General features: G+C 37.0%; 6 protein-coding genes across 6 annotated transcripts; 3 read left to right on the top strand and 3 right to left on the bottom strand.

The window, feature by feature from the left end:
* Positions 1 to 2,067: 2,067 nt before the first annotated feature.
* On the bottom strand, positions 2,068 to 3,911 carry LOC124413718 (persulfide dioxygenase ETHE1, mitochondrial). The gene is made up of 6 exons (XM_046894495.1): positions 3,547 to 3,911; positions 3,254 to 3,398; positions 2,985 to 3,170; positions 2,823 to 2,911; positions 2,323 to 2,533; positions 2,068 to 2,236 (listed from the first exon to the last, which is right to left on the bottom strand). Exons 1-6 carry the CDS (start codon positions 3,697 to 3,699, stop codon positions 2,172 to 2,174), a joined length of 849 nt encoding a protein of 282 aa, XP_046750451.1. The 5' UTR covers positions 3,700 to 3,911; the 3' UTR covers positions 2,068 to 2,171.
* Positions 3,912 to 4,108: 197 nt separating this feature from the next.
* Positions 4,109 to 5,320, top strand: LOC124413722 (40S ribosomal protein S19a). The gene is made up of 3 exons (XM_046894498.1): positions 4,109 to 4,193; positions 4,446 to 4,516; positions 4,910 to 5,320. The coding sequence occupies exons 2-3, from the start codon at positions 4,446 to 4,448 to the stop codon at positions 5,301 to 5,303; spliced, it is 465 nt and encodes a 154-aa protein (XP_046750454.1). The 5' UTR covers positions 4,109 to 4,193; the 3' UTR covers positions 5,304 to 5,320.
* Positions 5,321 to 8,274: 2,954 nt separating this feature from the next.
* Positions 8,275 to 14,545, top strand: LOC124413713 (serine/threonine-protein kinase SIK2-like). Its single transcript, XM_046894485.1, has 10 exons — positions 8,275 to 8,412; positions 9,444 to 9,650; positions 9,872 to 10,018; positions 10,128 to 10,448; positions 10,542 to 10,665; positions 10,910 to 11,133; positions 11,294 to 11,442; positions 12,111 to 12,643; positions 12,777 to 13,189; positions 14,255 to 14,545. The coding sequence occupies exons 2-10, from the start codon at positions 9,525 to 9,527 to the stop codon at positions 14,372 to 14,374; spliced, it is 2,157 nt and encodes a 718-aa protein (XP_046750441.1). The 5' UTR covers positions 8,275 to 8,412; positions 9,444 to 9,524; the 3' UTR covers positions 14,375 to 14,545.
* Positions 14,546 to 15,658: 1,113 nt separating this feature from the next.
* LOC124413721 (39S ribosomal protein L41, mitochondrial) lies at positions 15,659 to 17,765 on the bottom strand. The gene is made up of 2 exons (XM_046894497.1): positions 17,599 to 17,765; positions 15,659 to 17,454 (listed from the first exon to the last, which is right to left on the bottom strand). Exons 1-2 carry the CDS (start codon positions 17,756 to 17,758, stop codon positions 17,129 to 17,131), a joined length of 486 nt encoding a protein of 161 aa, XP_046750453.1. The 5' UTR covers positions 17,759 to 17,765; the 3' UTR covers positions 15,659 to 17,128.
* A 741-nt stretch (positions 17,766 to 18,506) lies between these two features.
* On the top strand, positions 18,507 to 22,155 carry LOC124413712 (hormone-sensitive lipase). Its single transcript, XM_046894484.1, has 10 exons — positions 18,507 to 19,314; positions 19,396 to 19,597; positions 19,677 to 19,890; positions 20,058 to 20,248; positions 20,304 to 20,583; positions 20,748 to 20,970; positions 21,056 to 21,249; positions 21,321 to 21,667; positions 21,737 to 21,862; positions 21,938 to 22,155. The coding sequence occupies exons 1-10, from the start codon at positions 18,953 to 18,955 to the stop codon at positions 22,007 to 22,009; spliced, it is 2,211 nt and encodes a 736-aa protein (XP_046750440.1). The 5' UTR covers positions 18,507 to 18,952; the 3' UTR covers positions 22,010 to 22,155.
* A 571-nt stretch (positions 22,156 to 22,726) lies between these two features.
* Positions 22,727 to 23,992, bottom strand: LOC124413720 (probable N-acetyltransferase san). The gene is made up of 4 exons (XM_046894496.1): positions 23,776 to 23,992; positions 23,480 to 23,636; positions 23,104 to 23,270; positions 22,727 to 22,993 (listed from the first exon to the last, which is right to left on the bottom strand). Exons 1-4 carry the CDS (start codon positions 23,781 to 23,783, stop codon positions 22,822 to 22,824), a joined length of 504 nt encoding a protein of 167 aa, XP_046750452.1. The 5' UTR covers positions 23,784 to 23,992; the 3' UTR covers positions 22,727 to 22,821.
* Between the last annotated feature and the right edge of the window lie 1,730 nt (positions 23,993 to 25,722).

The following is a 25,722-nucleotide window of genomic DNA, read 5'->3' on the forward strand; positions in this document are numbered from 1 at the left end:
TCAGTAACGTTATCGTAACGAAAGATTGGGGAAAATATCACTATTTTCTTAATTTATAACAATAATTTTTAAGAAACTAATACTTCGAAATACGAGTGTTCTGTTTTATTACGGTTTACCGAATTTCAGATAATTTTTAATAACGATTTCTTCCTCGGTATGAATAGTTACGATAACGTTACTAACTTCAATATGATTCGACGTGCCGGTTGGTTCCGGCGTCGCAGCAACCCGTCTAACAAAGTTTATTGTATGCATAGATTTACCGACAATGGTTTGACGGTTCGCAACGTTCCATCGGACGACGCTTCGTCTGATATTAATATGGGTGTGTTTTGTGTGTTTGCTTTCGGAAAAGAGAGATTTGGAAAAAGCTGTAATGGCTGATTTTTTAATGCTGAATAATCAGATGAGTCTTTCACTTATTTTTTTTTTTTCACAATTTGGCAAATAAAGATCACCCTATACGATTCGGCTACGCATTATTTTTTTGCGTTGTTCTGTAGCGCGCAAAATGCAAAGGAAAATTTTTAATCGGCTGATTGCCATTTCTATACCCTGCTGTTGACTTGATGGATTATACCCTTCTACGTTCGAGGGACACTGGGAATTATTATACCATTATACGAAACATACCGCGATACACAATCAAGTTTCTTGCGTAATGGCCACGCTCCAACGAATTGAAAGCAATTACAGTAAGCCTCTCGGGATGATTTCAGATCGTTTAGCTTATACAAGTTATCTACGCACAGATATATGTAGACTATTATGTATTTTCACAAGAATGCTATCGAATATCCGAATTTCCTATACATAATTAATTACTCGAGGGTACTTTGAACAGATAAAAAAGAAACTGTGGATAAACGATTGATTGTGTAATTTAACCCGAACAAGTGCGATACATAACTGATTGGCTCGCAAATGAAAATACAGTATGATTTGGAATAGTTATAACGCCAAATGACAAGCGACACAACTATTCAACCTTGAACGTGAATATTAAAAGTCTGCACATGTATGCATGCATACATATGTATATGCAGATCATTAAAAAGATGTCCGAAGCATATGAATAAACGGCTCACGAGGTCACCGTAATTTTTGCGTGCAATTTTTCTCCCGCCATGTAATAACGTTATAAAAGTGTTCTTTTATTTTCATTATTTCCATACATTGTTTTTTTTTTCTATTTCTTTTTCGTTTCTTAATTTCAATCTTTCGCAAAAAAGGCCATCTTTTAATCCAGCAGCATGAAAACGCACGAGTAGAGTAGCCTTGGCCTGAGCGTCGGCTACCCAGCGAGTAGCCGCGTTACCATGGAAACTGTATCGATTTCAACCCTCAGCTATGCGGTATAAGAACCTACCCCGTACCCCGTATTGCCATGACGGGAAGTCCGACACTCGGATAAATTTCAACGAAGTGCAATTTGATTCGCAAAGAGGGTCGTACGGAATGCACAGCATCGACTTCTTCGCTGAATATCGTACCGGTCGCATTAATGATTGATTAAAAAATTCTTAATCAATAGACTTCGAAATTACCCCTCCCCCCTCACCCCCCTTGCGCCACCTTTTGCTCTTATTTTCTAACTGTCTGTATGTATATGTATATGTACGCCTTCTTTGTCTTATTGTTAGACCAACATTTGCTGGGTAGCGGATTGATGTAAGTTTGGCAGACGTTTAATTACACTGGTGATATCATACTGTCGGACATTGTTTGTGATCGATTGGATTGAACGGATATCCGTCAAAACCGTCAGGGTGCGACTCGACTCTGTCTTCTAGTAGACCATCGGCCGATTCTGCGTTTACAATACCAGCGAAAGCTGCACTCGCGGCTGATGTTATCGCAACAATTGTTATCGACCCAGGCAGAAAATTTATTTCATACTTATTTACATAAGACATGCGTTATAGTTTATAAAATATAAACAATTTCGTATTATAACAATATCATTTTTGTATTAGATATGGTCTTTATACTTTGTATACATTCATTTTTTTTTTCTTTTTTACTGCACGAACCTCAACTCCATTTATACTGATCCTCTTTCTCTGTACATATAATCTACCTTTCTATTTGTCTATCAAAACAATATCTTATTTACATTTGGGAGTCAATCACCTCAGTATATATATACATATATATATATACATATTTTACATATTTTTCTGTTCATCAAGCTGGAATAATCCACAAATTTTGTTTGCAGGGACAGCTTTATCTGAAAAAAGATTCAAATGATACTTTTGCATTGTCAATACTGCATGGAACATGGTACATGTTATATATAGCGTAAATTCAAATTACCAATCATCTTGGGATAAGGCAGATTTAGGTTTTCCATTATCTGAATAAACTCTTCCAAAGATTTACTCAATCTTGGGTTGTACACCTTTTCTTCACCCACCGTTGTCACAGTTCTTCCAGTGTAGTCGTGCGCTGGATATAATCTATAGTTCAATGGAAAATTAAAAATCACGGAATGTACAGATTTGTAGAGAGTCGCTGAGGAACCACCCTGAATAACCAAAGAAAAATATTTAAGGTGTAAAATAAATCCTTTGTTCTTGCATACCTACTGATCTAGAAATCTTTCTCCTCACAGGACAAACAAATTTCCGTAAATAAAGAAAATTGCTTATCTATTTATTAAGAAAACTTGATCTACTAATAACATCCACCGATTCATACAAATCAGAAACATACAAAGCAAAAATAAATAAATGAAAAAAACTTAACATTTATACAAACTTTGTCCCCCCTCATGGATAAAAAAGCAAAAAATACCGGTCAACTGCGAGACTAACTTGAAAATCGGTTCGTCCGCATCCACGTATCAGAAGAGCATCACCGGTGAAGGCGATTCCTTGTTCATGACAAACGTATGTGACGCAGCCTTTGAAACACAATGTATGCATTAGCTGTAAATAAATATAGAGGAATAGATTGTTATGAGAAATACAATCCACCTTCTGTGTGACCAGGAGTTGGTAAGACTTTGAGCTGATGCCTTCCAAATTCTATATTGTCTTGAGGGTCCAGCAACATATCGGCTTCGGCACCACTAGCACGTGATATCATTGATCGGCAGCTAGGTAAAAGAGTCTTCAATTTTCCAGTACCAGTGATGTGGTCTGCATGCATATGAGTATTCACTGTGAAATCAAGGGAATGTAAATACCAGTAAACGGAGATAAATACTTGATATTATGAAAATCTTACTAGTAGATTTATTCACCTGCATATTTCAGGCAAAGTCCTAGTTCATTTATCATGTTTGCATCGCGTTCGGCATGCTCGATGACAGGGTCTATCAGTATTGCTTCTCTCTTTGTAAAGTCACCAAGTAAATAAGTGTATGTGCTAGATACAGGGTCGAATAACTGAAAATTGAAATACGTACATACATACATGACAGATCAGACTTCAGAGTTTCAAAGTCCGAATATAAAATGACTCACTTTAATTGTTTTCAATGCAATGATTGCGATATGCGCAATCTAAATAATTGCCAAACAACCAACTCCTTACCTGCCGAAACAAAAAGTCTCTCGAAAATGGTATCGGCTCTGTCAAAACGTAATTTGCAACGTGTTGATGTTGAGATCGAACTGTAATTCGGTAGTTTAAAATACTGTGGGCTGCCCGACATTGGCTGTGGAACCCGATCAGTAGTGAGCGCATATTTATCAATAACTGTCGAACGCTCAAGTCATACGTTAATATGATATGACTGATAAAAATCAATCAGGACCAGAGAAAATAGGTCGTACGTGTGGATACAAAATTTTTAACAACCGATTTCGACCGAATGACAGCTGCACCTTGCGTTGTGTGATAAAAACTTGCAATCAATCGGGCTCTGCTTTATCATGTGCTTAGCATTTATCAACACATTAGCAACCTAAATATCAACGATATGTGTACCCTTTGACCTCCAAACTCCACCTAGTTTTTTTTTATGAAAACTGTCACGCCAGACAGCAACCGAACACTCACGTCGATAAGAATGGTTTTTGGCTTTATCTACGAGATCGGGCAATTTCATCGACTTAGTAAACGCCATCTGTATGTTACAGTCAGCGAGGTTTCTCATCTTTTGATATTTATTCCATGGGAATTTCCTCTTAGAACAGCCATTTTGTATTTAGCTCTTTCCGGTAAGCGCCGTTGTCGAGGTGTGTGCAATTGACGTTTTGTTATACATTTAACGTAATTCTATGCAACAAAATACTCAAAATACCGAAATTTAATGATTGCTATTATCACTGGATATTCCATTTTTCTGTTTCAACAATTATTCGATCGTAACTTGGGCTTCAAGATATTTTAAATGCATGCTCAAGTCATTTCAGTTTCCCCGGGACCCATGTGGTTGATGTTTAGAATTTGGTGTAAGTCGTTACTAATTGAAGGATGATTTCTTTCAGATGCCTTCCGTAACGTTAAAGGACGTCGATCAACACAAATTTGTGAAGGCCTTTGCTGCCTTCCTCAAAAAGTAAGTAAAACTATTACGCACATTTACGTATTACAGTTTACACACGGCCATAACCTAACATTTTGCCAACCAGGCGCGCAGTCATAGCCGTAAAGTGGACAAGTTGACTTCCATGGTAAACTGATATCGTTTACATCATCTTTGCGATTGTCAGACGGAATCAACCGCATAATTTGACTCTACGAAATTCTTCAAATCGTACGAATCTCTTCGAAAAGACATCACTCGCTTCTGTCATTGCTAATACTTATTTTTTTTTTACACTTGGTCGTATTGTTCCGTTACTGATACCGTGACTGTTGAAAATGTAACTGACGTGAAACAGATTGTGTCAGTTTCTGAAAATCAAGAATTCAGACAAAAGAATAAAAACATTTTCTCTGTCTATTTCAGGACAGGTAAAATGCGTGTTCCAGAATGGGTAGACATCGTCAAGTCGGCCCGTTTCAAGGAACTGGCCCCTTACGATCCTGACTGGTACTACGTCAGATGTGCTGCCTTGGTGCGTCACATCTATATTCGTAGTCCGATCGGCGTTGGGGCTGTAACCAAGATTTTTGGAGGACGTAAACGCAACGGCACACACCCAAGTCACTTTTGTCGGTCAGCTGGTGGTGTTGCCCGCAAGGCACTTCAGTCCCTTGAACAGTTGAAGCTCATTGAAAGAGCCCCAGATGGTGGCAGAAAATTGACCAGCCAAGGACGCAGGGACTTGGACCGTATCGCTGCTCAAGTTAAGGCTAAGAGCAAGAAGCAGCTGAAACTCCAGGAGACTCTTGTACTATAAGCGCTGTATTTGAATAATAAAATAAACCTCTAAAAAAAGTTTTAACTCGTTCTGAGGTTATTTAATATATATGTCCTGGTGCTCGGATCAATTTTATTTACTTACAAAAATTATTTGTACATATTTGAAAACCAATTCATCCTCACTTGTAATACCATGTAATGATGCGCCTTATTACACACATTCCGTGAAGCATACAATGGTATTCACAGTTATTAAACATTCTGCAAAGCGGCGCTGACTTTGACGCGGAAAGTGGTGCCTGGCTGTGGCGATTTTGAAAATTACTTTTGCCGCAAGCGATCGAGTGGGAATCGGTACGAATTCTCCTTGCGTTTAATTTATTACTTCCTACTACGAAACGATATTTGATCTGCAAGGGTGCTAGGCTTATATGGTGTATGGACGTCATCGGTATAACGGTTTCGAGATCTTTGTGCGTTTATGTTCTATGCGTTCGGTCGCTAAGAATTTAATGTTAAGATGCAGGATAACTGCTGCTCAACTCGTCGGGTTCAAGGCCAGTTTTTTATTACCGAGCATTGAGAAAAATCTTTCGGTTTAATTGTCGAGAGGATAAACTTCAACCCGGATACAAAATGATTAATCCCGGATGACTGGACAATTATTTTATTTTAACTTTCAAATCATGATTGTATTTGTTTGCCATCCAATTGAAAGTATCCAGCATCTCAAGTCAAACCGTATTAAGACAAAATTTTGCGAACATCAACTTTCAGATCAACGCATGTTCTATACGCTATACTTATAGTTTGAATTTTCAAGTTGATGCAGAGGCGAGAATTAAGCGAACGTTTTTTTATTACATGCCACTTTGCAGATATTTACCGACTATTGGGACAATTTTTAGAATCTGCGACTCGACGGAAATAGACCGCGATATAAGTGTTATTTAAAAATATAGAATTTGTACGGAAAAATACCAAAACAAATATATAAGTTCGCCTAAATTTATCCGAATTTAATTATGTTCTCTTTTGGGTCACTCTGAGTAAGTCATATACAAGCAGCCTCGTCATATTTTCCGGGGTTACAGCTGCAGTTTGTTTAATTTTCGAGTCGACAAATACAAGTTGTATACATATTTTTATCTCTGGACTGGAGTATCAGTAAGGACACGAATCGGCATTGCATCCATGTTATTCTCAATGCTATGGACAAACACGACAATTTTACGGAGCATGAAAATCTTATCGTCTGAAAATTGACACAGCAGAATTAATTACTCTGCACTTTCTAGCGTGAAATTACTTGCACCCAATGTAAATTACTACAGCTACTTCGCTAACCCCAGCGTGACGTCAGCCAAATAATCGAAGTGGTTAATTTCTTGCAGGGTTATCATACTGGAATTACGAATAGGTGATATATTGTGGTCTGATGAATATAGAATTCATGTGGAAAAATTTGATATTTACTAAAAATATATATAATTTATTGAAGTTAAGCACATTTGTGTAAATATATACATAGCTAAGTATACGTGGCTGTGCCATTTTCGTGTAGAAAAGATGTGTGTGTAATGAAATGGAAGAATTAAAAAACGCTTCAAGTGCCATTAAAAAAAAAAAAATCTTTATAAAACATTGGCCTTGGCACATACATACTTTCTGAAGAAATCTTTTTTTTTTATTCAAAAAGATAACGCTTACAGCTTTTTTAAATTCCCGTCTTTAAGAGTATGAATTTCTTTTTGGATCCAGTTTCACGAGAATATCTTTTTAGCACCAATTTGAAATTCTAACTCGTACTATAAATAAAGTACAATACAAATAATCGAGTACACTGTATTATAGTATCATGCATTGATAATACAATCGAAGGTATACCATCATATCTAACAACAGAAGCAAAAAATCTACATCGCTCGTATGGTGATAATAAATTTCGTGAACCGATTGCCTGTGAATTTTGAATAACTTATTTATCGTTTCGCACGCATGTGTGTATTATATACGTGTATATATAGACTGTTACACCCCAAGGAACACGTGCAGATCACATTAATAATTTTGTTGTGACGCGCGTACGTTCAAGAATGTCGACGACTTTAGTTTGGGCAGATATAGCTATATGGGTTCAAAAAGCGCGGAGTAAACTAATTTTACGATCTTGGTCTGACAAATATTAAAGTAAGCAGTTTGCGATCCACTACTCGTGGAAACCGCCTCTTTACGTAGCTGTTGCCACAATATACATATCTATACTATATAATGTATGTATGTCAGAGTTATCACATTAAACTGTATAGCGGACGTGGTTACAGCTGTAAACGAAAGCCGGAGAAAAGAATAAACTAAATGTTACGGCGTATTCGAAAAGTATGACGCGCAAGACTTTCAAATGAATTTCGTAATTCCTATACCGTGAATCTTTCTGTATATAATGACCCGCGGCACGCAAAATCATTACTTTACCCAATATATCATGGGATAATCGGAGAACTCTGTAACTGAGCCCCTGATTGAAAAACATTTATAAAAGCCTTGACCACCCTCTGTGGTATTACAATATTATAATAATATAAGCTAAACCATAAAGCTCCTGCTCTGAACATTCGAAAGCTTGCGGTACATAGTACTGTTCTTGCGTTGGCGCGATAATAATATGTTCTTCCGAAGGGGGGGAGTCGGTTAGGGAGTTACACATTGACGTCATTCAATGACGTCAAGCAGTGCCGTATCTAGATGAAGTACCACATCGCGCCTCGCGGGGCGCCTCCACAGAGACAGTTTCACCCAGCTTTTTCTCTGCCTGCGTAGGTAACTGAATAGATCTTGTATTTACCGTGTAATTGCATTAGAGCAATTAACGTTAAGGCGGCTACCCGGTTGACGTCAATTGTCAAAGATAACGCGTGCGTACGGCAGGCCCTGGTTGCGACAGCAGCGGGGATCGCGACGTCAGGGACGGCCAAGGGGATGCCGGCAACAATATGGCCGGCAGTTAGTCGGTATCGAACCGTCTCGCCGCGCGGTTAGTCGCGATGGGCCGATTGAGTGTCGTTTGAATGTATGTACGTGACAAGAGGATCGAGCAATTTTTAACGACTAACAGATGGCATGGGCGCTTGGATCCTTTGTATTGGGTAAGTGAAAATATTTCGCAGTGTCTGGGTATTTACTTTGATTGCGACAGCGGTTGACTTACGTGGGGAATTAAGTCTTGAGATTTGATTAAACTTTCACGAACACTTCCAGACTGTCATTTTTCTTCAGTCTGACCACTTTTTTCTCCGTCCCATTTCTCTCCTTCTCTAGTTTTTTTTTCAAAGTCACAATTGACGCAAGCGTTACGTCAAATACCAGAGTTACACGCACTACGCGCACCGCGGAATCTCTATTTTTGATATTTATAGGATTTCTCGGCTTCTAGGTGAAACGAAATTAGTAGTGCCGAATAACAGCGTATCGACCGTATATTGATACGAACTAGATACCCGTCGATAGGTATGTACATACATACATACGTAGTACATACTTAAAGAACGCGCGTACGTTCTTTCTAGTGTTATAATATGGACGTGCGTGACGTCAATTATATAGTCACCGTTTGTTCTCGCTCGCGTTGCTGCACTTGTTGCAGGAATAATTTTTATCTTATAGACATTATACAGATCCACCGATATATGATCATCGGTGCGTACATGATGACGCACGTTAAACAGATGTGGAACGAAAAAAAAAAACCAATGTAAAGAAAACACGTTTTGAGCCTTTAGGCTGGATCATGTACCTAGTAGTGCGTCAGGGTTGAATTCCAAACTTTAGCTGTAACTCATTCTCCGAGAACAAAGATTGAATTTCAAACCTAGATAATTATTATCTTTCATTGTATTTCTCCTTTGCATAAATTATATATCATTAGAAGTTCCTTGGTTTGCCGCAAATTTCAATATTCCTCCACCAAGCTGCAAGATTTTTTCACACTACAAACTGCACACAGACAAAGGCATTGCAAGATTTCAGTAAGAATGAAAGTATCTGCATAGTAGGCAACCCAAATCACATTGAAGTATCACGTAAAGCATCACTTCCTTCTTTCTTCCATCACGAATCTAATAATGCTGCTACTTAAGTATAATTATATGGTACATACATGATTAAATAATTTTTTCAGGTATTTGTAGAAAACGGTGAAGAAACCAATTAATTGGTTGATGCCAATACCGTTCAACGAATTAAGATTAAGATAGCAAAAATGGAGGGCAGCGCATGCCAGAGCAAGAAACAAATCCGTGTTGGATTCTATGACATCGAAGGAACCATTGGCAAGGGTAACTTTGCTGTGGTCAAGTTAGCTCGTCATCGAATCACCAAAACAGAGGTGATTACTGATAACTATGCCATTTCGAAAACATTTGAGGAAAACATTAAAATTCAAACTTTGATATTATTAATCTAGTGGTTTTCCAACTGTATTCTGCTTTCATACTCAGGCTTATCAATGCATGTGGCGTACTTTGATATTCCATTCAACCGGTTGTACTTTTTAATGATAACTTTGTTCAACTGTAAATTATTTGTTACTACAATTTCAATGTGTAGGTAGCAATCAAGATAATAGATAAGACCCAATTGGACTCGACAAATCTGGAGAAGGTGTACCGTGAAGTTGAGATAATGAAGCAATTAGAACACCCACATATTGTCAAGCTTTATCAAGTTATGGAGACTAAGAATATGATCTACATGGTAAGTAATGAATAAAATTTTTTTGTATTTAAAAAACATTATCTATACCTATGTATACCTGGATCAATCAATACCTAGATCAGTGCAAGTTTTTCATTGCTTTTTACAGGTATGTGAATATGCAAGCAGGGGTGAAATATTTGATTACATAGCCCGTTATGGTAGAATGGGAGAACCACGAGCACGAGCAACTTTTACACAAATCCTGTCTGCAGTTGAGTACTGTCATGCGATAGGAGTAGCACACCGTGATTTGAAGGCTGAGAATTTGCTTCTGGATGCCCAAATGAACGTCAAAATTGCAGACTTTGGATTCAGTAATAGATTTTCACCCGGGGAACGACTAAGTACATGGTGTGGTAGTCCACCTTATGCTGCGCCAGAAGTATTTCGTGGAAAACACTACGCCGGCCCAGAAATTGATGTCTGGGTGAGTTAACTCAGGCATTACGATCATCGACAAGTTTTCGTATGACTGCAATCATTTCTCCAGGCAATTGACTGCAACTGTTTATGATTTCAGAGCTTGGGAGTAGTGTTGTATGTGTTGGTTTGCGGTGCTCTTCCATTTGACGGATCTACATTACAATCCTTACGAGATCGTGTACTGAGCGGAAGATTTCGTATTCCATATTTCATGAGCACAGGTAATAAAAAAATATGATATGGTATAATTGATACTTTGATTGAATGTATATTTCATTACTCGATGGAGAAATCGACTAGATCAATTTGTATTGTAATGTTTATTAACTTTATCAGTCTAGACTGTAACACAGACTAGACTGTGTAATCAGTCGCAGTTGAAAGTCAGAATCTCTAATCAAAAAAATTGTATACTCAGCAAGTAGACGTAAACGTCAGGCTTCAAGTGGTATCTTTTGCAATTAGATTGCGAGAACCTGATACGTAAGATGCTGGTATTGGAGCCGGGAAAGCGATATACGATTCCTCAAATAAAGAGACATCATTGGATGTCTGGCATTGTGGATGCGAATGATGTAGAGCTGCCTGGTATTGCAACAGTAACGACAACGCAAACTGTTCAAGAGCCTAATGAACAAATTTTGAGACTCATGCACAGCCTTGGAATTGATGTGACTCGTACCAGAGAGGTGAGTTTGTAAACAAAATAAAGAAAAGTCTTTGATTAATAATTGCAATGTCGATTCCATTTAATTTAATTTAATTTGATAAAAAAAAATAAAGAATAGTCTTAGATTATTAATTGCAATGTCGATTCCATTTAATTTTAATTGCTCGTTCAATTGACAGTCACTCAGAAACAACAGCTATGACCATCACGCAGCCATCTACTTTTTACTGTTGGAGAAGTTGAAACAGCATCGCAGTACAAATGTTAGTAACAACACCAGTTGCTGGCCTACAGCAGGTCGTGGAACAGAAGAGAAGTTTAAATCGAGGTGGGCAAGAATTTGGTTGTCTTAATTTTCATTTCGTTTTTATGCTTTTTTCTGGATTTGGTGTTCGGATTCCCAAGTATTGTTCGAATCACAAATTAAACTTCCAATCCTGCCTATCGTGGTTGTCAGTCAGGTTAGATGTTAACAGTTTGGTTTTTATTTACAGCGATAGCTTAGTCGGACGTTGAAGTGATTGATCGGTGTTGATCGATGATCAGTGAGAAAATTGGGGATTTTGTCTGGACAGGTCGGATTGGAAGATCGTGAGCTGTCTCTTTCAGTTTCGGTAACTCTTAATTTAATTTTTTATTTTTTCCTCGCTTGTATCAAAATTCGAAACGACATCCGCACGCGGCGCTTAGTTTGCTTCGTTATTTCATTCGTATTTTAGATTAAAAAAAAAGAACTTATTAGAAATAGAAACGAACGCAGACAGTACTTATTAATTATTTTAATCGTATCAATTGATTGTGAGAATTTTGTTTATATGTGGCAAATATCCGTATGTAATAGAGTACAATGGTAAACAGCTATCTATTATTACATCATCTCACACATTATTTACTTGAACTCTACCTACTTCAATATGTATTTTTTATGCTTGTCAGTATGTACGCTCCAAATGTATAAATGTTTCTAAAGTATAATCAGAGAAAATTTATTTGCAGAACCAGAGAAGATGCTAGCAGGGCTGGGAAGAGGTTTAGTTCAACGAGTTCTTCTACGGACGAGGGTTGCTGCAGCGCAGAGGGAGATTTGGAAGAAGGACCAAGTGGTGACGAGCTGAGAGAAGCTCAAATAAAATTAGAAGAACACCGACTCGGCCTTGATCGAGATATAAGTCAACGAATAGACAGTCAAATGGTCAATCGGAGGCTGAGCGATTATCAGCAACATCATTTTGATAGTCCTCCTACAGACCCTCCAAATCATACATCCTTATTTACCGGTGAAGGCAGTTCATCGTCGGATTTATTTGAATCAAGTTTTGACTCCGGATGCCCTCCAGATTTCACTGCTACAGGATGCTTTACTAGCAGTTTACCATCATGTACTCCGCCGCCCCCTAAAAGTCCTTCGCTGGTAGCAGCAAGAATATCAAGAGTATCTCAAGGACGCCGAGCCTCTGATGGAGGTCCAAGGTTATTGTTTTGCCCACAAGGAGGAGGCGATCGATCGGCAAAGCAGCGCAGTATTCAAGGTACAGTTAAATTTCACTACAATAGTTTCTATTGGAACGTATCAACTACTAGTCAATCAGAAGATGTGCAAATGGTTGTAATACTGCTCTTTCATCCCTAGAGACCGGACTTAACTTTCTTCATGGATTCTAGATTCTGGGAAAGCCCGAGGACATCTAGACCTGGTTCATTTGAGACCACCGGTAACCCCAACACAGGCCCAGCCACAATTTAAAATCCGTGCTGATTCTGGGACGCAGTTGCAGCTGCTTGTTCAACAAAGAATGTTGCAGCAGAAGCGAAACTTGTATCATCGCCAGCGAGGTGGTGGCAGTCCGACACCAACGCCTGCTACACCTGGTGCAGGAAATAGACGAAGAGATCATGTGCCCAGACAAGATAGCTATAAGATGGCCCAACGTACACAAATCCTACCACCCTTATCCATGAGCCATGGAGATGGGGAACTCGAGAGGGATAGAGATGAAGAAAGGTGGAAGAGTTTGCCCTCTAGATTAGCTGCCGACTGCCAATTAGCCGAGAGAACGCTCCTATGGAGCCAGCAGGTAATCTCATAAGAGAATTTCAAGTTATAGAATAACTGGATTATAGAATCGGCAACTATCAAATAGCGCGGGAGATGTGAAACAAGCTTCCTTAAGAAGTTTGTACAATATTGGAAGTTATTTTGTGAAGTCGTTGTAATAGAATGTCAAGTTCGGTAAATATATGAAATAAATGAGTAACTCTTGAAATGGATTGGTTATTCAGTATACATGCGCTTTTTCTGTGATCATCATGCCCGAATTCTATAATATGTTAAATCTATGACAATATTCGCTATTTTTTGGCTTAGAACTAGTTGTAGTTTAGCTTAGTTACCTGTTACAGAAACGATAGTTGAATAATTGATGATTCGAATATGACTCACAAACATCATTTAGCTAGTACCTGCAATTTGTTCCTACAGTTATTTATTCATTTGACTCGAATAAACGATTATTTTTATTTAAGTTGTTGCATTTATTATTTAATCTTTCATTTATTACCTCATACGCATGCTAATCCTTGACCCATAAATATCAAAGAACATGTTGGAATGCCACACGCTAGTCAAAACACATCATCAACTAACTAACCATCTTTCAAGAGATAAGAAGTAAATAGTACGTTTCTTTATACACAGATAAGATTTGCCCCGACTTCTAGAGTCAATGAATTTACTTTCAGTAAAAACAATCGATCTGTCGTTTTGATGATTTGTACGTGACAGTTAATTGCTGGTTTTTTTAAAACTTTGAGGAAAATTCATTCTACAAAAATTTGTGAAACGTCATCTTTATATAATTCGAATTCCTTATATTACTCCAATCTAATAATCATATTACATATTTGATTAATCGTTAATAATTCTACAATGATATTGAATATTTGCGTTAACAACTTGCGATGACAACTCAACAAATTGTTGGATGAATTTGATTTTCCTTCAAATCAGTTTCACAGCTTTACAATTAATTGTCGTTTGTATCTTATAATCCACGATTATACGAACTGCAAATTTTTTATGTCATGTAGAAATTAGTTGACAATGAGATATGTAAACGAATACATAAAAATTATAACAATAGGTAGGACTGGGTGGAGGGGCTTCATATCTGCCCCCTGGCGGAGTGGGAGGCTTTTTGTGGCCCAGCGGCACCAGTCCCCACTCAACAATATTTGAAAACGCCGGAGACCCTATGGAATGAACACCCTGTGTACTACATACTAATCCAGACATGCGTTTTTGATATGTATTATACAGCTCTGCGGCAAACCAAACGTTCATTTATTGTCCTAAAAAAAGCTACGGCCTTTTTTGTGAATATGATACATATCTTAAATGGTTTCGTTAAATTGTATCCTGTGTTAATCAAAACGGAAAAAAAACACAAACCATCTGTTTAGGGGCTCTGTTACCACTTTGAGTATTTCAAACGACTATCACAAGTCGCAGTAAACACAAAAAAATATTTTGGATTCATATTTAAGTTGTTTGATTCAGAAATACAGATAACTCATACTAGAACTTATATTCTTTTTAAATCAAACAATCTGAAATCTAAATTGAAGAATCATACTAATAAGATTGAGAAAATTTGGAAACGTTTGAAATCTTTCAGATCATCATCATGTATTACATACTTAAGTGATTAGGACTGCAATAGTAGGTTGTGCAATAAGGAGGCAAAGCGGGTCTTTTTATGATATGTGTCGTACGATACAATATGAGTCGTAGGCGAGTGTGTGCACGAGCTGAAGACAAATATTGCAAATACACGAGGTGAGAAAGACTTTGCCTTTATAAAGCACACAATACTTATGTAGCAAAAGTATGGTCGACAATTTTCTTCACTACCCGGAGTACAGAAGAGTACATTTTTGAGTAAAGAATGCAGGCAGAAAAATTAGCGTAAACCATATTGGTGTTACATAAAATATGTGTTTTTTGTATCATTTGAATTTATGGGGGATAGAATCAACGATTGATTACTCGCTAACTGCACAAGTTATCTGTGTCTCACATAGATAACTTAATTGTTGATCAGCCATGTTTGTCACAGACTGATGATTCAAACTAAAGAAAAAACACCAAGTTATTAGTATTAACTATTAATGAGGAATTCCGAAACTCAAGTGAAGTAAGTCCCTGACCATTATTTTATTCAATGAGTATATCATTGGGTAATAAATGTTAGTCCATCGATAAAGATTTTAGCAAAAAGTAAAACTTGAATAGATAATAATGTGCATGAAAAACCTTATCTTTTTGTTGCTATAACAAGTCCGAAGAATAAACTTCTGATTTGTGTCATCGAAATATTATAGCAGACTTGATCGACTTGTGTTCTCTCCTCCAAAAACTATGACGAGTGGAAGTAATGTACCTCTCAATAAGAAAAAATATCAAACTTTGAGTGAATAAGTATAACTGTAAGTTAATTATATTTGACAAATCAGTATAAAAAGAATACGAATTTTCGGACTAAGCGAAGGTAATACGAAAACGGTCTTGCATCATTTCCGCTGGTCATAAAAATACTGATAGAAATTAGATACTAATAATTATTATAATAGTAGCAATGAACGTTAGCTAAGGTGTACGAGCGTAGTGAACGAGTTCGGAATATCAGTGTAAGCTATGAGATATAATTTAGAGCATACTTTTTTAGACCACTCTGTTTAACGATAGAATCAGAATCTATGAAGAAGAAATTTTAAGATCAGACAATAAATATGAAATTGACTCTCATTTTTTAACGTTTGAATATTGCCTATTAAGAATTTTATGCGTTTTTGTACCACTTGTAGCAGATTTATTATTACGTACGTACAAGAGTATAGAACATAGATGGAATCAGTCTCACAATGACTTCTGTATTCAGTTCTCTTCCTTTGATTAGTATACTCATAAGATACTGGGAAGCATTGAAGCAATATCGGCCACGCACAACTGACAACGATTTTACTACTCAAATTTTTCGCCATTTTTTACCCAACAAACAATCAAATTTCGCTCAAACATTTTTGATAAGCGAATTAATAGCAGATAAGATAGACTAGACTAGATAATTGTTGCTTTATCAGTCATTTGAAATGAGACACTGGGTCTACATCGCGATATGTTTGAAAATTGAAAATAAACCTGGTTAGCAGCTCAAAGATAAGTTGAAATAAAGTAAAAAAAAAGCCTGATTCAAAATGATAAGTTTCATGTATTACACATAGTTCATAGCATAAGAATCGATTTATAAAACGTACTGTTCATTTAATAGCAATAAAATATAATAACTTGAGTTTTTAACAAAAGTGATTTAAATTGTCAATTTAAGTTTGATCGAATAGGTATTTTGTAAATCAATACAAATGTATTATTTATTATAAAAGGTCTAATTGTAAGATGCCGTTGATACTAGTCAATAACTACAGTAATTTGTTCAGGTAATTATTTACTATTAACACAAGTAAAATTGGGCTAAGCTACCAATTAAAGGCCAGATCGTTACATGAGTGTGGTAACAAGAGCTAAATGCTGGCACAATTTGATAATATGCTCAATTTTTCGTCACATAACAATTACAAATAATAGTAAATAATTACCATATATAATCTGTAGATAAGTATAAGTGTATGTACTTTAGAACGCGCTTAGATTGTAACGAATAAAGAGCATAACAAGCCTTAGTCGAATACAATTTGTGTTGATTTCCATAATCTAGTTTCAAATTGAAAATTCAAACTTCAGGAAAATATGAAGACAGTAGGCTGACTTTTAACGTCTTTATTTTGACATATGTGAGAATCTAGTTTCTCTATGTGATCAGAAAAACAATAGCAGTTCAAGTATAATCAGAACTCATTTATCTTAACACATCTCAACGTATATCTGTCAGAACATGATAAATCTACAAATCTACAAATATGATAAAACTAGCTTATACAATACAAGGTGAGTAGAGGATTTAATTACCAAAAAGATCACAGCCAGTTTTCCCAGCCAAGAGCTTGGCCTCCTTGGCAGTTAATTTTTCATTTTCGCTAGGATTTAAGGGGCTACCATCTTCGGCCAGCTGTTTATTCTCGAAATCTTCGCGAATTTTTTTCGAATATACCGCATCGAACAAGTCTTTAGGGGTGAATTCTGACTGTTGTACTTCATCCACGTGGTAAGCTACATAAGGTTTAAGTTCAAAGTCTACCAGCGATGGAACAATTAGTTCAGGTGTCATTTCAGGCACTTCGATCCATTTCTCGCCAAGATAGTAGCCAGTGAGTCGTACTCCACGACCTGTAGTATTAAAATGAAATACATCTTCATTAGTGTACTTTGCTAACCTACCATTGACACTTTGTATTTCGACTTAAGAATGATCGTAAAGTTAGTTACTGAGGAAACATGTTAACGATTGTAAATATTTTTGGTGTTACTCACGGTCAATAGGAATTTGTGGATGCGGTTTTATCATCTGTTGTTCCTTGAATTTTCGGGTACCCCGCTTATTATACAAAAGGAATTTTCGAAAGTTACGCTTCCCATGGCAGACACAGCTTGTTGCGATACTCCTCTGTATAATCATGCAGGCGGAAGCCATGGCTAAGCCTGTAAAAATATGTAAGGAATTATTCACAATAAATGACCAGACCTAGAAATTTTCCTTTCTTTCGATTGCCACATTACAGTTACTTTTTCTTCATATGCGATATTATAGCATTGAGGAAAAATATAAGCGATGCCAAAAGAATGCACATCAGACATGGATTAACCAAGCTCAGAATAGAATTTATCCTCACAACAGTTTGAGGTTAACTTTCGTTCAATGCAATATTTGGCCATCGGCTGTTTGAAACATGTGTTGCAGCAAACTTATTACGATATGAGTAGCGAGTTGCTGACTTGCTGATTGAATGTTTTCAGATTCATCAATTATAGAGGATAATCAGTATTTAAATACCTGTGAATACGGAACCTGAGAATGCCGCAGGAACCGATATCAAACCGAATACGCGTAACACGGGTTATAGGCGGGTCTTCGGGGTCACGTGACAATTTATAACCTACATTTCGAGTCTTGATGGTCAGTGGAGGAGCATGGTAGTGTAATTTTGTTGTTTTTTTAATAATAAAAATATCAGAAAATGCAATGCAGACACTGAAACGTGTGGATGTAAAGAATAATTTACATTGCAAAATATTCTCTTGTCTATTGTTGTCTTTAAATTTCTAGATGCGGCGCTAGCGTACGTATTGAATGCTACTGAATGCCGTTCCAACAATTGAAAGTCGGCCACTCGGTCGTGCTTGTTGTGTGCGTGACATTTAAATCAATATGGCGGCCTGCAGGCAAATGTCAAATGTTAGTCGAGAAGGTCGAGAATAAAAATTTCGTGAATGATGGAAGACCGATTGATACAGTTGGACGATTAATAATTTGCGGAATTCAACGGTGTCAATAATATTGGTCAAGATATTTCAGTGCTGAGTAAACGATTTGTTCATTCTAACCTATTCGACTTTGACCTGAGGGCAATGTTCACGCTACGTGTATACATTTCTGTCAACAGGAAGAAGTGACAAACAACAACGGTGACGAAATCATGATTTAACAAAGAAACCGTTTGAACGTATTTTAAATTGTCCGTCCATTTCTCTACGTAGAATCGTCCGCGAAAGTTCAAAAGTTTTAGTATTAATACACAAATAATAATTCCACCGACAATATATTTAATGAAATAATCACATTGTTTATTTATTTATTTAAAATATTGTAATATAAATTTCATATACAATGTCTACATTTGATTATGACTTTGCCAAACCATTCGCTGAGTTAGAACCACCGCACTGGGGTGCTTTGCGTGAATTATGTAAAGCCAATGCCGAATACTTTGCGAGTGATCACAGCGAGGCAGGTTTTCGCTTAAACGCAGCTTTATCAGCAATGCTCGATCACTTGGAGCAGGTCCGTCCTTTGTATCGCGAGATATCCAAGATAGCACCGCTATTTGATTTTGACCCTCAAACACCGGGTAACGGATATCGAAGTTTTCTCTCAATAGTTGATAAGTGTATATTACATTCTGTCTGCATCTGCCGCCAGCTATGCTGCCAACAAGATTCCATTTTATTCCGCAAAAGTTATTACATGAGGTATGCGATCTAGATAACGATCAATTCCAAATAGTTATTCCAATAGCGACCATGGTTTCACATATGCTTAACTGTTTTCAGAGAGGTAGAAGCTTGTCTGCAATTGTTAGCATCTTTGTGCACATGCTTGCAACATTTAAAAACTCTTTATTTATGGAGCGATACACCTGTCAATGAAAAGCCTTCTCTGTTTTCCTCGGATTCTCACAGTCCCCAAGAGCTCCTAGATCAAACGGAAAGTGTCAATCAATACAGCTTTTATGGGAGATGCCTAGGATTCCAGGTATATAATTTTATTAATTCTGAATGACAATGAGCGTACTGATTTCTTCTGAATCGAGGTATTCAATTTGTCTTTACAGTTTTGTGACAGCATAAAACGGGTGCTGAAAACAATATCACTTTGCATGGTCTCCTTCAGTGAAGTATATTACGCGAATGGAACGCTCATCGGAAGGTGTACCAATTCATTAAAATATCTCATCGATCCAGAGGCAAGGGCTCGGCGTATAGTCAATATTTCTCAATGTGCCGACATTAATTTTTGCAAGGACTTCTGGCTGCTCAATGAAACAGGTGAATAATATTGTTAACCTAATACTGTTGAAAGTAGATTTTTAACTGGATTTTTAAATTTGTATTCACATTACAGATTACCAAAGTTGAGATTTTCATTTTTTTTTGTAAAAATTCATTTTCAAAATTATTGCAACTTCAGATAGGTAAGTGTCTTAGTCTTTCAGATTTAGTACAACGGTTGCCTGCTATGATGATGCCCACACTTGCAGTAAACCAAATGATTTCAATCCCTCCCGAGGAACTGGCTCTAGAATCTGAAAATGGTGTGATGGTTCCCATTCCCGTACCACGTAGTCACTTAGGAGAGCAGCCTCTGTCCGTTCGGCTTTTGAGCTCTCATCACAGAAAAGGGATGGTAAGTCTGTCAGTCTGCAGACAAGAATTATCTTTCATGTAACTGTATTCCACAGATCGGCTCATGTGGAGTTGATCAGTCATTGCCTATGTCAGAAGGACTAGTGATTCATTGTCACGGGGGCGGGTTTGTTGCCCAAAGCTCACGTTCTCATGAAGTTTATTTACGTGATTGGGCGGTCCAGCTTGGTGTTCCAATTCTGAGTATAGATTACAGTTTAGCTCCAGAAGCTCCTTATCCTCGAGCTTTGGAAGAAGTATTTTATGCTTACGCATGGGCTTTAAAAAATGCTAGTACACTATTGGGAAGTTCAGCACAGAAAGTTATCCTTGCAGGTACGTTCTACAGTTGTGTAGATTTGTACAGCTAGAACCACAACTAAATGTGAAGAATAATACTTCGGAATTCTTGAACGCTTACACTTATAACAAGTCAAAGAAATAGTTGGAGCAATATTATTTCCTTACCTCGAATGGTTATTTACTGGAAATTGTTACAGGAGACTCTGCTGGAGCGAATCTAAACTTGGGAGCCACGCTAAAATGTCTACAGCTGAATGTTCGAAAACCAGATGGAATTTTCATGGCATATACACCAGTTCTGGTCGAGTTCATACCTTCTCCAGCCCGCTTGTTGTGTCTTACAGATCCGCTTCTGCCATTCGGCTTTATGATGCGATGTTTGAAAGCTTATGCTTCAGGTGAAAATCAACAGTCTCAAAGGTATGTGATATAATTTTTTTGAGTGAATTCTCAGTAGAATACTGTATATGGCAATAATAAACTAATCACAATTTATTACTTGTAGGGCTAAGGAGAGAGAGAATGGGGAGTGTCACACGTCAGAGACCGAGTCATTTGCAGAAGTAAGCGAAAGCGATTTGATAGCACTTGCACTTAGTCCTAATGGCGATGAAACTAATGAAGAGCATAAATTGCCTTCATTCCCATCTGATTCTACTTTGAACTCGGTCAGTCTTGCTGAAGCTGATGCAGTACAAGGTCAATATTTATGGAGAAGACTTTATTTAGAAGTAAGATGTGTGAAAGACATTGACAATTGGATTTTTCAGTTACCCTAGATGCTGTTACTCCTAGCAAAGTGAATGTGCGGGAACAAACGCAATCGCAAGAGTACATTACACAGTTCTTAGATCTGTACAAGAATAAATCATCTGAAAATTTAGCAGCTGTGTCAAACGGGGAAAAAACTAAAGAGGAAAAGCCTCCGGAAAATGAGAAATCGTGGTCTTTATTTGGATGGAGTTTCGGTAGTAGTAACAAGGCACGATTCCTGGATGCTGAAGGTGAAAGAAGTCCTTCTGACGAATTTGTCTTCACTGTGCCTAGAGATCCACACTTGAGTCCATACTTAGCATCTGGCAGTACATTGGCACAAATGCCGCCAGTCAAAATTTTGGTAAATATGATATATTATTTGAGTATTTTTCTAATAACAGTGGAATAAGTAATTTTTTGGTGCGTGCAGACTCTGGAACTGGATCCTTGTTTGGACGACTGTGTGATGTTTGCTAGAAAATTGAAAACGTTGGGCAATCCGGTGACTCTGGATATACTTTCTGGATTACCACACGGGTTTCTTAATTTTTGCTTGGTAAATAGTTTACAGTATTACACGTCAATGGAACGCTTAAATTTTGTACAACTCCATGAATTGATTTTTTCTTAGGTATCCAAGGAAGCAAGTGATGGCTCCAACCTTTGTGTAAGAAGAATACAAGAGCTGTTGGAATATAAATAGTTATTTACAAATTACCTAGGTGCATTGCGAGTTCCGAATGTTGAAAGTTGTGAAAGAGTGCTAATCTTGAATCGTGGATTATTGAAGCCACTATAATAACCATTTATGTGCTTCTGGTTGCTAACTACAGGATTCAATTGTTGCTACATGTTGGCTTGCACATATATTCAAATGAATTGTATTATATTTATTCTAATGAGCGATCTATTTCATATAGTCAATTTAGTCTTATTCCAAAATGATGTGGTCATAAGCCATATAGGAGAGATGAGATCCCAAAGTATGTGTAAGATCACGCAGCTATACAATAATTCCAGGTGAAATTTCTTTCAAGTACTTATTTCACTTGGAATGTATATTGAAGTTTTCCAAAAATAATTCATGTGTTATTGATGATAGGTAACAAATAGGTGCGATGCTATATTTCTATTACGAGTGAAAGTTGTAGGTAACGTGAATTCAAGCATTTTTCCCTACCAGAGTTGAATTTTATTAATGTCGTAACAGATGTAATTGAAAAATGATGTAGCTTTTTGTCTGTTCTATACTAACCAAACAATAAATGTTCGAGTTTTTTAGTGAACAGCTAGACCGTGTTTAATTTTCAGTATTTAATTAACACTCCTTGTATTTGGTTAAATTCGAATTGAAATTGATTACAATTATAAATATTTTTTAGTAGTGGTACATTTTGGCCGATAAGTTATGCAAAAATTTGATATAAGGAACAATTTTTATTGACAATTTGTACAGCAGATAACATTATAAGATGAAAACAGATGATGGAAGATTGATACGTGAAAAGAATTTATTCATTGACTTGCTGATTGATGATTTGCTGTAGTTGGTGGACGCAAAGTTTTTTGTAACACATGTGCGTCTGCAGGTTCGATACGTTTGTAGTAATGTTTTTTCGTCTCAACAACTTCAAAGCCGAACTTTTTGTAGAAATCAATAGCCCCCTCGTTGTTGACTTGGACATGCCTGAACAGAAGCAGTACGCAACACGTTAATAAAAGAAATTCATACGTTCAGTTGAATTCCCACTATGTATAAAAATTTTGTAAATTAAATCATTAACTGAAATAACTTACAAAAATATCGAGTCAAAGTTTCCGTCTTTGGAAACATAATTAAGTACGTGTTGTACCATAACGGTGCCGATTCCCAATCGTCGATAAGGGTACAAACATCCCAAAGTCATTATATACAAACGGCGCGAATTCTCTGATGTATCTACACGACAACACACAGCCCCTACCTGAAATTAGTGTTTGAAGATAAACTGTTTGAAAATAGTTATACTTGTGACATCTGAACTCTTTTATTTACAAATTAAGAGCTGAAGCAATTTTTAATAACAAAGGTATACCTATGTAACTAGGATTGGAGTACCACATGTATGAAAGGCGACTGAATTTTACTTGTCAAGGATATGTAATTATTTATGAGTTGGATTAAATAACATACCACAATGTCATTATAGTAAGCTAGTTTAGCCAGCTCCCCAGCCTCCAAGACGTCTTTGTAGAATTTCTCGTTATACGAGACAGGAAAAACGACTTGATTAAGCAGTTTCAGTTGCTTTATATTGTGGGGTGTGACATCCCCCAATTCTATCTTTGACCTGTGCGTTGATAAGGGAAAATAATTATTGCTATATGGTTGCAAGGTATAATGGGTAAAAATATTTTTAAATATAATTCGTCAAGCATGCAGCAATAGACGACAGTCTAACCTCAAATTTGAAACTCACGGTTACTCACCTTGTCATTATACGTTAATAGATATTCACCTATCTCGAAATAAATAAATTTGTAGAAATTAATGCGTGAAAACGCTAGTCAGGTAAGGTACTGTAGTCGTCAATAAATAATATTCAGATCAAAATGAGCGGTTCGTGTTGTACTTCGAATCCCTCCGAAAATTTCGTCTGCATTTGGATTTCGGATCTAGGTAACGTTGGTAAAGATACGGACAGGGACAGCGGATGCCCTGTGAGGACATCTACAAGTAGTCTCAATCAGTAAAGTAGAACACTGATCATGGCGACATACCGGCAGTCAACGTCGCGATGCTTATGTTTGGTTTTACCGCGGAAACCATTGCTGCAGCGCTAACTTCAGGTAACTCACTCTCAGAGCATTCTGGGAAGTCGACAAGTTCGAACGTTCTTAGGTCGCGTTCTGAATGCCGAATTCGTGTGAATTTCTGTTTAGTGTCAGAGTTTTGTGTCATTAATCTGGTTTGTGAGGCTGACATTGTGCAGTGATCGTTAAATAAACGGGTCAAGAAGTGAAATAAACAGTTCTTCACCGAGAAGTTTGTTTTAGTGAGGTACGCCTGTCACCGGTTTTTTCATCTCTGAAAAAATGACGATCGCAATTTGACTATTACGTACTTGAACTGTAAGATTAAATTCGTAAGATATTTTCGGTAAATTCTTAGAAAAATAATATGCTGCTATTCACTTTAGAACGTTCCATTTATTCTCTTGTCACGTTTATTTCGGGTGTGAGAAGTGATATATGATCGCTACATCGAAATACCTATAGGTATGTATGTATCGTAGATATTTAATAGTTGTGCTAATATGATAAGCTCTCTGTTGATCTGTTGCGCAGTTCATTTATTCATGCATGAAAAGTCACCGAAATATTACGAAGAAAATTTTGTTTCGACACGGACAGTCTTTAGTGACATAAAATGTGACCCGTGTGTACTGAGTGTGAGTGAAATTTTGCTATTTTTTTATTGCAGCCTAATTGGAAGTGCGTTGCCTCGCCATTCAACCTGAACAGCTGCTACGAGAACTACTACATTCAGGGTACGGAGCAACCTGGAGGAAGTAAGAATACTCATTTTGATAATTGTTTGTTAACTCAAAATAGTCCTTTTGAAACCGAAATTTTGTCCTTGAATAACATGCTGTGAAAAAATATAAATATGGACATAAGTAATTATTCAATTGAGAATTGAAAATCTCCAGCATACTTGTCGACACCGTTTGCTAAATTAATTCGAGTTTCGTTTTTTATCGTTTCCAGAGAAAAGCAGAGACATCCGAGTAACTTCTCCATTACTTGGCAACGTTTGTGAGTTTGCATGCGTTTAGGTTATGGGTATTTTCCTGGTACTCCTCTGTCACGTGGCGTGGCGGTAACAATTGTTACATAAATTTTCGATTTCTTAGCTGCATAGATAGGCTCATTCGCGATCGCAACGATGCTTGTTTTTCAGTAAAATGATTATTCTTGCAATCAAATTGACGATGGTTTACTTAAACTTATTGTTAAAAATTTTACACGTTGCTGAAAGTGGAATGAGCATCGCGACAGGTAACTATCGCTTACTTGACATTCCTGGAAACGGATTGCGTTTATAGTTACTTTTGGTATTTTCAATGCTGTCTTGTAAGCGGTGGGCTCACCTGAGGTTTACTTACACAATCGTTTAAATCATATTCACATGTTCGTTAAATTAATGAAATTTCAAAGTCTGGCATAACGTAAGGTAATCAAATTCCATGATCTATCTTGAATCATATAGAATTTTTTATGAGTCGGAAAGTATCGATTGACTGCAGATTTAGCTCGCTTAGATAAATACTGACAAGTATACAGGACATGTGACTAATCCATTTTACAAAATGTTGATGTACCAATAGTTTCCAGCATCACTGAAATGATAATTGAACGAATTATACTTATCTT

This window comes from Diprion similis, chromosome 12 (assembly GCF_021155765.1).
Source record: "Diprion similis isolate iyDipSimi1 chromosome 12, iyDipSimi1.1, whole genome shotgun sequence".
NCBI classification, from domain to species: Eukaryota; Metazoa; Arthropoda; class Insecta; order Hymenoptera; family Diprionidae; genus Diprion; species Diprion similis.

Excerpts from the sequence above, each read along its gene's own strand:
- LOC124413718 (XM_046894495.1), bottom strand. The coding sequence starts at position 3,699 with ATGCGCTCACTACTGATCGGGTTCCACAGCCAATGTCGGGCAGCCCAC. Across the intron at positions 3,171-3,253 it reads ACTTTGCCTGAAATATGCAG|TGAATACTCATATGCATGCA; the intron begins GTGAATAAATCT and ends TTGATTTCACAG. Across the intron at positions 2,237-2,322 it reads GCCTTATCCCAAGATGATTG|ATAAAGCTGTCCCTGCAAAC; the intron begins GTAATTTGAATT and ends ATCTTTTTTCAG.
- LOC124413722 (XM_046894498.1), top strand. The coding sequence starts at position 4,446 with ATGCCTTCCGTAACGTTAAAGGACGTCGATCAACACAAATTTGTGAAG. Across the intron at positions 4,517-4,909 it reads TTTGCTGCCTTCCTCAAAAA|GACAGGTAAAATGCGTGTTC; the intron begins GTAAGTAAAACT and ends TGTCTATTTCAG.
- LOC124413713 (XM_046894485.1), top strand. The coding sequence starts at position 9,525 with ATGGAGGGCAGCGCATGCCAGAGCAAGAAACAAATCCGTGTTGGATTC. Across the intron at positions 11,134-11,293 it reads ATGTGACTCGTACCAGAGAG|TCACTCAGAAACAACAGCTA; the intron begins GTGAGTTTGTAA and ends TTCAATTGACAG. Across the intron at positions 12,644-12,776 it reads AAAGCAGCGCAGTATTCAAG|ATTCTGGGAAAGCCCGAGGA; the intron begins GTACAGTTAAAT and ends CATGGATTCTAG.
- LOC124413721 (XM_046894497.1), bottom strand. The coding sequence starts at position 17,758 with ATGGCTTCCGCCTGCATGATTATACAGAGGAGTATCGCAACAAGCTGT. Across the intron at positions 17,455-17,598 it reads TCCACAAATTCCTATTGACC|GTCGTGGAGTACGACTCACT; the intron begins GTGAGTAACACC and ends TTAATACTACAG.
- LOC124413712 (XM_046894484.1), top strand. The coding sequence starts at position 18,953 with ATGTCTACATTTGATTATGACTTTGCCAAACCATTCGCTGAGTTAGAA. Across the intron at positions 19,315-19,395 it reads CGCAAAAGTTATTACATGAG|AGAGGTAGAAGCTTGTCTGC; the intron begins GTATGCGATCTA and ends AACTGTTTTCAG. Across the intron at positions 20,971-21,055 it reads GAAAATCAACAGTCTCAAAG|GGCTAAGGAGAGAGAGAATG; the intron begins GTATGTGATATA and ends TATTACTTGTAG.
- LOC124413720 (XM_046894496.1), bottom strand. Across the intron at positions 23,271-23,479 it reads CTTACTATAATGACATTGTG|GTAGGGGCTGTGTGTTGTCG; the intron begins GTATGTTATTTA and ends CACTAATTTCAG. Across the intron at positions 22,994-23,103 it reads AACTTTGACTCGATATTTTT|GCATGTCCAAGTCAACAACG; the intron begins GTAAGTTATTTC and ends GCTTCTGTTCAG.